This window comes from Chenopodium quinoa, unplaced genomic scaffold, assembly GCF_001683475.1.
Source record: "Chenopodium quinoa cultivar QQ74 unplaced genomic scaffold, ASM168347v1, whole genome shotgun sequence".
NCBI classification, from domain to species: domain Eukaryota; kingdom Viridiplantae; phylum Streptophyta; class Magnoliopsida; order Caryophyllales; family Amaranthaceae; genus Chenopodium; species Chenopodium quinoa.
This window is the reverse complement of record NW_018744991.1, coordinates 3,791,409-3,804,342: the sequence shown is the minus strand read 5'-3', so window position 1 is coordinate 3,804,342 and position 12,934 is coordinate 3,791,409. Positions and strand designations below refer to the sequence as shown.

Here is a 12,934-nt window from a genome sequence, read left to right as displayed (position 1 = left end):
TTTTTTCTAGGGGTACTATGGTCGTTTTACAACTTTATTATTGACTAGATATTTTTTCCTAACTCAACTTAATTATTTGTCTTGAACATCATTAAGAGGTCGTTCCATTCTAGAGACATACAGAGTACTATATAAAATGGGATAAGAGTGCAAATTTACACCCGAGTGTAGACATTAGATATTAAATGGGTATCAGTTATATTTAAATGAGATTTGTACTCAACTTTTGCAGTAGTAAGCCTCAAGTTGTAGTTAAAGGAAGGTAAAGAATTTTGCTTTTTTTGGTTTAGGCCTTTGGTGGCTTAGAAGCAAAGTATCATACAATTAACTTTATCAGTCTTCGTTCTTGAAATCCAAAACCTCATTTCCATCACATATCCAATAATAATAATGAAACTAATTAAACGAACTAATAGTAGAATTACATACATTAATACTCTATCCATATTGATTAAAGTAGTAAAGATTGAGGTTGTAAACATCAATGGTTTGATAGATGAATGTAAGGTAAGGTTGCATCAAAATGGCTTGTGAAGAAGGGTTTAACAAAAGCAGAGTGACATGTGAACCATGGTATGATATCATAATATTCAGGGTAAATGGTAGCTCACCTTTTTCTTGACAAACCAATAGAAAACGACCATTGAACCAACCAAAATCTAACACTTTCAGCAACAACCCATTAATCAATGTGGGCCATCTTCTTTAATTGACTAATTGCTGTTTTAAGTTTATGTGGACCAATTCTCTGTAAGCGTCTACATAAAGACATTTGGAGCTCAATACATCTTAATCAATCCAAACCATTCATACATGCATTTTTCCCTAATACATCTTAATTTGTTGTTTATTTTTAATTAATTCACATATTTATCATCTAAACAAAGGCAAACATAATGAACTACTACCGCTTATATTTAGTTTAGACAAAATATATTCAAAAGATAGGGGAAGAACACATTCTTATGTTCACATTGTTTAAATTGGATTTTTGCTCTCTAATTTTGATGACTTTTCTCTCTATATCTTCTCCAAAGTTGAGAGTATAATTTTTATATATTTAATCCATTCACACTTATTGCTCTCCACACATATATATATATATATATATATATATATATATATATATATATATATATATATATATATATATATATATATATATATATATATATTTTCCAATACAAGATGAAGGAATCCAATGTTTAAAATTTTGGTAATACATTGCAATGAAAATACACAAGTTAGAGTTGAAATATACTCGGATTACTTGGACATCATACCACAAATTTAGGAACAAAATTACGCATCAAATTCATCATCACTCATTCAAACCTTATTACAATCTTGTACCAAATGAATTGTGAGTAGTATTGGGACAACATATTACATATATATGCGTATCATCTCCAAAACCAACTTTTAAAATAAGATATCATACTACTTACTGTTAACAAAATCTTTGTATTAAAAAAATACATTTCGTATGATTTAAGTTCCCCATTATATGGATAGAAAATTGATTAGTAAATAGAGTACGCCACATATGAAGATTTGGAATCATTGAGAATCTTCTCACCACCACTTTAAGAATTTTTTTTTAACAAAAAGAAGGCAAATTCCTGATTGGCTGCTGCATAAGCAAGTTGACAAAAAAGAGAGGAATCTGAGAGTGCTAAAATACAGGAGTACACAATACATGTCCCTGTCTCTGAATCCTTCAACCTACATTAAATCTAAGCCATCACCAGATTTTTCTAATCTATAAAGGTGATCCAAATCAACCAGTAATAGTACTAATTTATATAGTGCACTAGTCCATCTAATTAGATGTTTAATTTCAATTCATGTAGACTAGACTCCACAAAAACATTGATTGCATTCAATAATAGAGTACATTGCAAAAGTATTTGTTTTCAATATAAGTATTGATCGACATACATGTAGTTTTCAGCTATATAATAAAATATTATCTTATCCTCTGGAAATGTAGTATGGTTACAACAAAATCATGGAGAAGCTTAATGCCAAATGTATGCATAACATTTCACATGTCATTTTCAGCACCAAAATAAGTATGGCTATAAATGCATAAGATTATTTACTGTGAGATCATCTTATTTGTCATTTTGCCTGTTTTCCGGTGATGTGCAGAAAAAGCGAGATAGATTGAAATGGCAGAGTATGTCATACCAAGTTTATACTCAACTTCCACCAAACTTCAACAAGACTTTCTATTCAACTTAAAAGTTCAAAAACAGACCTTATATGACTAATCAAATACAGAGTGTCTCCTCCTGGATCGGAGCATACGCGACACTTCTTCTGGACAGTGGACTCCTGATATCAGAAACTGTAGTACTGTAAATAGGTAACGAGAGCACTGACCGTTTTAATGAGACAAAGAGCACTGCCCAATTTAGTGCTTTTTTTTTTTTTTTTTTAGCTTGGACTGTAATTGGCATTGCCATCTACCTGAATAGTGAATACCCCTATCCATACTGGAATGGTATTCCACTGGCCAAAATAGTCCTTGTCACATAATATCTTTGTGTCAATCTCCCAATCTTCTCTCATCTTCTTTGCATTTGCTGATTTTCATTACATAATTAATCAGCAAACAAATCAGACACACAACCAACTTAGTACAAATTTTGAAGAAGGAAAAGAAAAGAAACACTATGTAGGAAACGAAAGCAAAACAAGGTAAAAGGTAGCCCAAAACACAAGGCCAGAACTCCAAGAATGAGGTTTCATATTCAATTCAGAACTGGCTACTCAGCACCTCCATCATGATAAAGAAGCTTTAACCTCTATCCTATGATTTTTTTTTTTTTGCTTTTTCAGAGACTTTGCTTCAGCACTTGAGTGTAGAGGTGGCCAACAATCCATAATCTGAACTACAGAAGCATATACTTGCGATGCAGTGAGTTAATGTTTACTAATGTGTACATTACATGAGAATTTGACAAGTAGGATTATTTAAGAGGTCTGCCACAGTGCTACATAAACAAAAAAGATAACTTTTTACAGGATATTATACATTTGCCAGCTTAAATTTTCAAGTGAACACAAAAAATTTTACATTCAATATCCTTCTATTATCTGAAACACAGAGAGCCATTTAAAAAAAATAAAAATGCATGGAAACATCTAGACTTCTTTTAAGGACAACACTGGAATCTATTGCCATTACGCTTCTTCTTTTCAACAACACAGTCACCAGTCACCACTTACAGAGATATACAGACAAGGAGAAAACGAAGAACACAACAGATTCAGGTCACGCAGAATCTTTTGCACGTAATATCTTTGAAAGCTTCTTTACAATGGGCCTCTCTTTTATATCCTGCTCATTCTTGAGGTGCCACTTCTTTGAAGTGTTTTCAGCCTAAAATAGCAAACTTTTAGTTATTAGTCTTATTACACATTTACACAAGCATAAAACAAAAGCTTAACAAAATAAACTCATCAAGCAAAGCTAGTATGTACCCAATGTTTCAGGGGGTGCAATTGCTCTTTGATATTCTCGAATTTTGGCCGGACTAAATCCCTTCCCTTTGTCCGAATATCATCAGTCTGTAATGTATTAATTTGATGTAAGCAAACAAATCAAAGAAACATACTACTCTGTATCTCATAAGACCAGGATTCCAACAGGTTCAAAACTTAAGTCCAACTTGACTAATTGACTTGGCTTTAATGTAAAAGATCTATGTACATAATCAGATAGAAACTAAAACATTAATAAGGTTCAAATGAATTTTATGGCAACGCTAACCTAAACAGGCATTATCCATAAAATATTCACTAGCAAGTTTTTTTCAATTTGTGTCAATTGTTGCATCAGGCTCTAAAATGTACCTATTGTGAATTTGTGATAATAATAAATATTACCCTACACTTATATCCCTGATCATCTTAGGTTGGAGACGTTGGACTCCTCAAAATTCCGGATCCACAATATTGGACATGGTTGAATCAGCACAAACTCTAAACAGTGAGCACATCTAATATTGAGTCTACATACAAAGGCTCCCATTTAAATGATTTAGTAGCAGACAAGATAAGCTTTTCGACAATAAAAAAGGATGCAAATATGCAATCTTTCCAAAAGTTGATGAGCAATTGGATTGTGCTATATGATCTTTCTTAAGTACCCTTAACTCCTGTCAGAAATATTATTATATTATTTCACTCAATAATATGATTTTGTTTAATGAGCCAAGCATCAATACATGCGAAAAATTAACCATACAAAAGTCACATCAAAATCACCATTATCCTGGTACTTGTTCAATCTAACAAGTATCCTTGGAATAGTTTGAAATATCAATATCAAGGCTTTAGGAAGGAAATAGAAAATGTTCAAGATACACAAATGATTGCAAGAAAGAGCAATTGAGTCACTTACATTATGAAGGTCTAGCTGTGATGCAAAGAATCCGAATGTGAGCGCAGCACTACCAAAGATAATTGCAGTGGCAACAGCAAAGGCTTTCCCAACTAGAAGCAAAAATAATCAACAATATTACTAAAGAAATGGGCAAAGAGATTGATTTATCCAATAATTTGACAAGTTGGAGCATATAGCATATTGAGTGAATGCAGCATGAGGTTTGGTAAATCAAATTGAATTTAAAATGAATAGAGAATGAAGGCAAGGAAAAAGGAAAAGAATGCATACTGTGTGCAAGACCTTCGGCTGCAGCTCTGGCTTTATCAGGATTGATGTGTGTTTGGTGTTGGAGGCGCAACTCATTGGCTGTTGATGCTGTAACCGATGACTGCGCTGTCGGCAACTGCCACCTGCATACACACCATGACATTGACTATATATGAACTATGATCAACTCTATTATATCTTAAAAAGAGATCAAATACATGAATAAAAGAGAGAAAGAAGAAAGCAGACCTCTTGGGACCAAAGGTAACTTGGGGAAGAGAGAGAAAGCCAGTGAGAGGATTCAAAACATCAGGGGAGACAGATGCATTTGTGGATTTGGGAAGTGCCCATTTTGCCCAAGTTGACAGTGATGAATCAGAACAAACCTCCGTCCGATAAATCTTGGCCGGTAAAGAATGGCGGAGAATCTCCGGGAGAATATCCGGAGATTCCGAATTAGAATTAGAATGAATTGGGGTTTTGGATGATTTCGTGGTTTTCTCAGCCAGACGACTTACGGCGTGTTTAGATTCTTCGAAAAAATAGGCCGCTTCCTTCCCCGCCAGAAAACTCAATTTTTTTTTTTTACTAAGATTAAAATAATGTAGGAAGATCTTTCTTCCCAAGTTATTTTTGATCAATATTTTTTTAACCTTAAAAATTCCACTTTTTCTTTAGAGCTTCTTCCTTCCCAAGTTAGCTTTGGTCAACATTTAATTATGTCACTCTCACTGTCTTTCATTTCATTTGGGTAGAAAATAAACATAAATAAGTAGAGTATTTGACCACACAATTTAGGTAAAATTTTGGATGGAAGGGTTCATACTTTTGTTTTTCCATTCATAACCAAAAATCTAAATGCATATACATACAAATTATGAATATAATTTAAATATAGAGTACAAATTAAGAAACTTTTTCCCGATATTAATATTTGGAATACGATAACAATTAGGAGGATTATTTTAATCAAAATCTACATTTGTTAGTTACAAGTATTTTTTATTGTAAAGATTAGTGATGTGACTAAACATGACTATAACTGATGTTGATTCCATTTTATTCCTTGTTTTCACAGTACCAACAAAATCATACATGTATTAATGTATATATGAAACCATGGTTCAAAAATGCAGTTTCGGTTACGATCACAGGAACGCTTATGATGCGTTGATCGCGGATTATGTCACGGTTGTCTCGATGCAAATTTGATTTCAAGATAGTAGAGGATTAGAGCCATTAGTGAGGTGATATGGGGGCATAATAAATGATTTGAGCCATTAGTGGGGAGATTTGGGGGAATCTTTCACTATATCTTTGAATGGAAAGTAACTTTTGGAAAAAAAAATATGTAACTTTCAATGCGGGGTGATTTAGGGTTGAAATATTTGATTCAGACAAAATCGCGGGGTTTTTTAATACCCCTTGTTGATGCGGACAATCTCGGTTCGATCAATTGAATTTCCTTTACAAAACAGCCCAACCAAGACGTCGCGGCCTTGTTTTTATACCATGTATGAAACTTAAAAAATTTACATGTAGGATTAAGTTGAAACAATACTCTGAGAAAAAAGAAAACAAAATATATATTTTATTTCATTCCTGAAAATATTAGAAGTTTACATGCTAAAATCTGCAGATTAGCCATTGGTTCGTACTAATAGATTGTCCTCTTTAATTTAATACAAGGTGAAGGCCTAACGCATTTGCTTATTGCGTTGGGACTAAGAATCTTAAGACTCTAGCCTTGCAAATCAACTAACGCATTTGGTCTTTGCGTTAGAGCTAGACAAGTAGATAGGTTACCCTACCATCAGTTTGGGATCTCCATTCCCAAACAAACCATCAATCGAGTTGATGATATTGTGAGCACGCAGCTTCAATAATTCACACTTTTGAGTGCGAAGAAAGATCACTCGATGAGTTCAGTAGTCCTGACTCCACATCAAAGTTTTCCAAACTTGAAAGTAGAGCAAACACCTACAGGGAAAGTCTTGTTACATCTAATTCCATGGCCTTCCCCCTTTTTGTTATGATAACCGGGGTAATCCCGCTTATCAAAGCAAACTTCATCAACCAAGTGCAGACCTGCTTCAGTAGCAAGTTCCTTAATATTCCACCGATCAAATGGTTGACTGGTCTTGTGTGTTATGTGTATTTCTCCATTTATCGCCAAGAGCTTGTAAGCGCTCTTCAAAAATCCAACCACCAGTTGTTGATGAAGTCTGCGTGCAAGAGAAGTCATTATAATTAGTTAAGCACGTACGCTAACTTTGTAAGTAATATGTTAGTAAACACAAGTATATAAATAGATGTTCGTAATTGAACACTATTCGATCAAAGCGTTGATTTCGTAACACAGACAGTTTGCTCATTGTAAGAGCATCCACTCCGTACAACAAAACGCAACCCTTCTCCTTGAGGAAGTCAAGGTTGCTCTCTGCATCTGTATATCTCAATTCCAGCTTCTCTGCATTAATTCAGTCCCAATATTTATTTAATCATTATAAATACATTATTGCTACTACATGCATAATGTATGTTCGTCTAAACAATCTCAAGTATACCTTTGGAATCGCGGGCATTTCTGAAAGACTTAGCTAGGCAGGCGGCAACTAGCAGTATCTTCTGCTTGTTGCTATAATGTTTGATCCGTCTTTCTTTGACCATATGTTTTTTTTATACTAGGAGAATGTTTTTTCACTTTTATGTTTATTTAGCAACTACACTAACAAATGGTTTTTTAGCATTCCAATTTGCTTGAATCAACCAGGCCCTCTATAAATAATATGGGGTGTGATATGAAAAGCACTCACCCAATTCCAGCTTATTCCGATTCTCTGCTAAGTATTGGAAGTATCTTTGTCAACTTTCCCTAGGCATTTGGAGTATAACTGTTTCCAATTTTTGTACTTATTTTGGATTAAGAATTTAAGATCTATCACACATACTCAATAAAATGTCTCTTAGTTTCTCTCAAACATCATTATAAAGAATTAAACTTGCATGCTCTTTCATATTCTTATGACTGCATTGTGTTATGGAATGGAAGGCCACATTCAATTCCTCAGTTCCAGACATACAAAAGGTCACTACAATAATTTATCTCCTAGTAATCTAGTGTGTATGTACGCACGTGTTCCTCTCGACTGCCCCAAAAATTTCTCATCTTGGGGGTGCATTTTGTGCCATAACAAGCCGTGGGTATCAAATTCTAGCAAGCTCATTCACAAAAATTTGAACATTAAAGTAAAAATTGCATTACCGTTAAATGAAGATCAGAATACCTTTAATACTTGAAGTAATCTTAAATAATTATTAAAGACCTTACATACTACTTAAAGTAAACTTAAATAGATCACCGATTATAATAATAATCCGTAAGAAAATATTATGGAAGAGAATGAAGTACGTCGTTAATTAATGTTCCACCTTCCCTTCAACAAACCAAAAGTTCTCTCAATTACATTCCTAGCTTTAGAATGTTTCATGTTGAAGTACTCCTCAGCACTTACAGGTACTTGATCCCCCCATTCTTTCAAGTGATAACGATGCCCTCTATATGGTGCAAGAAACCCATCACAATTAGTGTAGCCAGCATCTACCAAAAAGTAACAACCTTGAAAATCATAGAATAGATTGAAGCCATTATTAGTTGTAGTAATCAAAATTGTTATATATCATATGGTTATTTTTAATCACATGGTTTACCTTGACGCACCTTTAAACCATTAGGCCTCGAAATTGCATCTCGTAAAACACGACCATCATGTGCAGAGCCTTCCCATCCAGGTAAGACAAAAACAAATTCCATGTTAGGTGTACAAACACTTAAAACATTCATTGCAAGGTTTTCTTTCCTTGTTCGATACCTTCCTCTATCCTCATTTGGAACATGAACTTTAATAAATGTACCATCTAGAGCTCCTAAACAATTCTACAATTATAAGGAAAATACACTAGATTATTTACATAGGATGTATATAGAACATTGCTTTTAATCAATTAAAGAATGAGCTTTTTTTTTTATAATATTTTAATAATGTTAAATATACCTGGAAGCATTTCCATCTACTATCCTCGCAATCTTCTGTAATAGGTGTAGGTTTTTTGAGCAAGTGATGATGTAGCTTTAGAACCGCAAGGAGACAAAGGTTAAATTGTCTAATAACACTTTCTCCACTCCTATAAAAGTAATGTCCTATCGACCTATTCTTTTTATGATGAGATAATGTATACAAAAACATAGCTACAATCTCCTGTAAGCTCATATTTCTAGTCCCTCTCAATCCACCAATATCGCTTATCATCTCACAAAGTACACCAAAAGTATGTCTGTTCATACGCAATTCACTCCTACAGGCAACATCACTATCTCTAATCAACGAGTTTAAATTAACTAATCTATTACGTTTCTTATCTCTAATTCGGTGTATTTTATGTAGAGTTACACCTAAACTACGTAGCACGAAATACATGAGAATCATGAAATTTATAATAACTATTAAAGATACAAGTAGTTCTGTTTGTCGCTTTCTCTTCCTCCTTAACAAGGATAGTCCACATGACTCCATTTCTTCACAACACAAAAAGGATTACCCTATAAATTGATTATTAGTATTTACTCATATGTTTTCCTAATATTCTTATTTCATTGTCTAAGTGCCTTTTTGCCTAATATATATACAACCTTTGGTGGGAGCATTTAAGAAAAATACAAGAGCAAAAGCCAAAGAAAGGCATGCAATCGACAATCCACACAAAGAATTAAAAAAGAAAAGTCAAGAGGTAGTATGTATATATGCTAATGAAATCAAAGATAGCTCACAATAGTGGACCCGCAAACACTCCATTTCATACATCTAAACTATTTCACAATTATATGTCGGTAATTTTTTTTGAGTTAATAAAAAATCTGCTAAATATATACAATTATTATGATAAAATTCAATAAATTTCATACAAAAGATGACTACTTTGATAAAAATATATAGCTATGCAGGATAATTATACAACAAATTTGGAGAAAAAGTGAAAAAAAATTAGGGAAATATCATAAAATAAGAACAAGATTTACTGGGATGCCAAACATGGAATTTACATGTAGTCCAACCAAAGAGATATGATTATCCAAATTCAGCAGTACAACATTCAACCGTTCAGTCAAATCACAAGCATCTTCAAAAAAGTGTTCATCTATTGCCATATGTTATCATTATTTTATGTGTGAATACTTATGTATCTCTAATCAATCAACGAAACTTCGTGGGAGGGTAATCAACATGATAAAATCTGTACCATCCGTATTAAGAAACAAATTATGCATCACTGCGTCACTGATAATACCTTAAGAACAAGATTTTAATTAAATTTAAAAAAAAAAAAAAAAGAATTACCTGGATGAAGGCTGAACTATTGCTGCTCAACAGCTCAAGGGTGAAGGATGAATATGGCGGCAGAAGAGAAGATGGACTTTGGCGGTAATTTTCCTGTTTCCCTCATTCTTCCCTCCTTATATTTGATACCTAGGGGAATGGAATGGGCCAAACCCACCTCCCCCCAAGGTTTCTAAACCCCATACCTCATGAGTTTGAGGTATGGGTTTGAAAATCATACTTTTGACAACCAAACATAAGGTATGGGTTTTAGTCCTTCTAAACCCATACCTCATACCTATATTCCGCGAACCAAACGCCCCCTAAATACTATGGAGTATTTAGCACAATTGTTGTGTTAAAACATTCATCAAGGATATTAGTTGAATAATCACGAGACAACAATGGGATAAAAGTTAAACAAATATGTGCGGTAGGAATATGGCTTTACTCTGTAGTTATTTTATCAACAAAGAAATAATACATTCCCTCTCTTCTTTACAAATTTTTAATGTTTATATTGACTTCAACTTGTTAAAACATTTTACTATAAAAATTCACTACATTTGAGGTCTTGTTAATTGGGAAATTTCCTATTTCTCATGTTGAGAAACGAAATTTGTTTCTCATGGGAGGCATTTTTGTGAATAAATCAACAACTTTTTCATTATTGTGGGCTCCACAACTGAATAAAATTGAACAAAGTTGTTGATTTATTACGAAAATAGCATGTTTGTTTCTCACCATGAGAAACTGGGGCATCCCCTTGTTAATTTTACCTTGAAATAAAGGCGATAACTGAACTTCGAAGATGGATATGCTCTAAATCTCTAATCTGAGTGCCATCACTAGAGTTGGGTAGTAGACACAGTAGAAGTAGCATTGCCACGTATGCCCTGCGCACACACAAACACAAATCTTCATGCCAAAGAAGATAACAGTCATCTATGAAGCTCATAGGTTATTCTTAACTAAAAGAAAGTCCCTCAGATTGAAGACTTTTTCATGTCTTAGCATTAGATAGGTTAATCATCTTATCAATAAATCTCAAAATCGCTATGGTTTATGCCCTCACAGGTGCCCTACTGATACGAGAAATTCAGGGGTTGCAGTGGAAACGTACAATAGTTGTACAAATGCTATTTCATCAGCAACCAGTAAGAAGAGATCAGTAGAATTGCTCATTAGCTCTAAAATGGTTCAAACATTACACATACTTGAGTAGCTTCTCTTTACAAAAATTTGCAGATGCACAACACGATCATAGCAGCAGAATCCAAGCTGTGCTTTGGAACAAAGTGAGTTAATAAAAAATTTGTACACAAAAACCATCAGACACCATAGTTTGCCTCTATTCTTCACAGCAGTCGGAACTAAGAGTGACAAATATTTTCTAAGCTATGTTTTAACCACTCTATCCTTTTAAGACTCAAGCGATGGAGCTCTTCTAGATAGATAATGAAGTCACTTGAAGGTCTGCCAGAAGCCATATTAGTGAATCTCTCATAGCCTCGACTTACTGCTTCATGGACATGGTAGCTGATTCTTTCCTCACGACTCCCAAATGTACCCTCCACATAAGTAAAATACCAACGAAATATCCTAGCAAAATCTTCTCTAAACCTTTCATTGACTGGAGACCTCACATTCTTGGAGAAGAGAGTTACTGGTTTATATCGTGAATCAGAGTGATTAAGACCAATACTAGTTGCAGGGTTCCTCTCTTCTTGATATAGATGGTGAGGTATAGTTTTCTCTGAAGTCTTTCGACTGTGATTGGAGGACACTTTTTTACGTCCAAGTGATAAGATGAACTTGAATGTGCTGCATTTTCCCAAGCGAAAAGGCTCATCACATCTTGCGCCATCTCCTCTCTTGTTGTTATAGCCAGGGTAGTCCTCAATTTTAAACGGAACACAGCTGATCAGTAAAAGAGAGTTCTGAGAAGCAAGTTTCTCGATATTCCAGAGACAAAACGGACCAGATGTTTTGTGGTTAACGTGAATTTCACCATTGGGTCGCAGCATATGACTAGCATTGTACAAAAATCCATCTACAAGTCTCTTGTGCTTGCTGAAGACACCAAAATAACGCACATAAAAGCCAATAATTATTGCTAAGCTAAATAAAATGAATAAACTTCAAAGACACAAAAGAGTTAATAACATGTAACGAAGGGCAACAGAAATTAGCAATATATAAACAAACAATGTGTTTCAAGTTCCATACATTTGTTGACAATTGATGATTTTAGGACAATAGCAAAGTGTCTTAAGCATGAAAGAATTTCACTTGATTAAACATCATGTTGTCAAGTAAACATGTAGAAGAAAAGGCATTAACAATATTATCTCAGCAGACTGTATCCTAAGCTACCTCAAGCCCATCCCCATATCCACTCCTAACCAAAAAATAGGTACTGAGCTTACTTGATTAGATGCAGGCTTTGTTCTGTTCCATGGAAGCCAGCGTGAGGAAAGTTGAAGACAATGCGATCAAACTTCCTCATTTTGAGATCAGTGTGAAGCTTCATCTTGGTTGCATCAACCCCATGTATAAGAGATGCTCCTAACTTCTCCAGTGAATCCAAGTTTGATTTTGCTCTTTTGTACTTCTTCATCAAAGATTCTGTTTCAGGAGTACATATACTTATATTAAGTTGTGATAAAATTGAATATACTTGACTTACGATGACTAAAACAAAAGACTCCTGGAAGAATCCACATCACTCCAAACATTCAGCAACTCAGTGATAGTGAGATCAACAACAATTCACCAAAACACTTTCAAATGTTACTAAACCAGTATACTTAGATTTTCAATAAAGCCACTTAGTCTTTAAGTCCTTAAAAGATTAGTAGATTGCTACTTACTTAACATAGTATAATTCAAT

General features: G+C 34.1%; 1 protein-coding gene and 1 long non-coding RNA gene across 3 annotated transcripts; both read right to left on the bottom strand.

Moving 5' to 3' along the window:
• Positions 1-2,978: 2,978 nt before the first annotated feature.
• Positions 2,979-7,336, bottom strand: LOC110707093. The gene is made up of 8 exons (XM_021885127.1): positions 7,234-7,336; positions 7,031-7,136; positions 6,628-6,891; positions 4,916-5,338; positions 4,688-4,809; positions 4,415-4,506; positions 3,493-3,579; positions 2,979-3,391 (listed from the first exon to the last, which is right to left on the bottom strand). Exons 1-8 carry the CDS (start codon positions 7,334-7,336, stop codon positions 3,284-3,286), a joined length of 1,305 nt encoding a protein of 434 aa, XP_021740819.1. The 3' UTR covers positions 2,979-3,283.
• A 574-nt stretch (positions 7,337-7,910) lies between these two features.
• On the bottom strand, positions 7,911-10,483 carry LOC110707067. Of its 2 annotated transcripts, none has more exons than XR_002508426.1 (3): positions 10,063-10,483; positions 8,378-9,242; positions 7,911-8,285 (listed from the first exon to the last, which is right to left on the bottom strand). It is a non-coding gene; the product is annotated as an uncharacterized LOC110707067 (long non-coding RNA). The 2 variants fall into 2 exon arrangements; XR_002508427.1 differs by having other exon boundaries at positions 8,378-8,446.
• Between the last annotated feature and the right edge of the window lie 2,451 nt (positions 10,484-12,934).

Coding starts and splice junctions, on each gene's coding strand:
- LOC110707093 (XM_021885127.1), bottom strand. CDS start 7,336: ATGGTCAAAGAAAGACGGATCAAACATTATAGCAACAAGCAGAAGATA. Junction 4,810..4,915: donor GTTACCTTTGGTCCCAAGAG/GTCTGCTTTCTT, acceptor GTGTGTATGCAG/GTGGCAGTTGCCGACAGCGC. Junction 3,392..3,492: donor TGCACCCCCTGAAACATTGG/GTACATACTAGC, acceptor TTGCTATTTTAG/GCTGAAAACACTTCAAAGAA.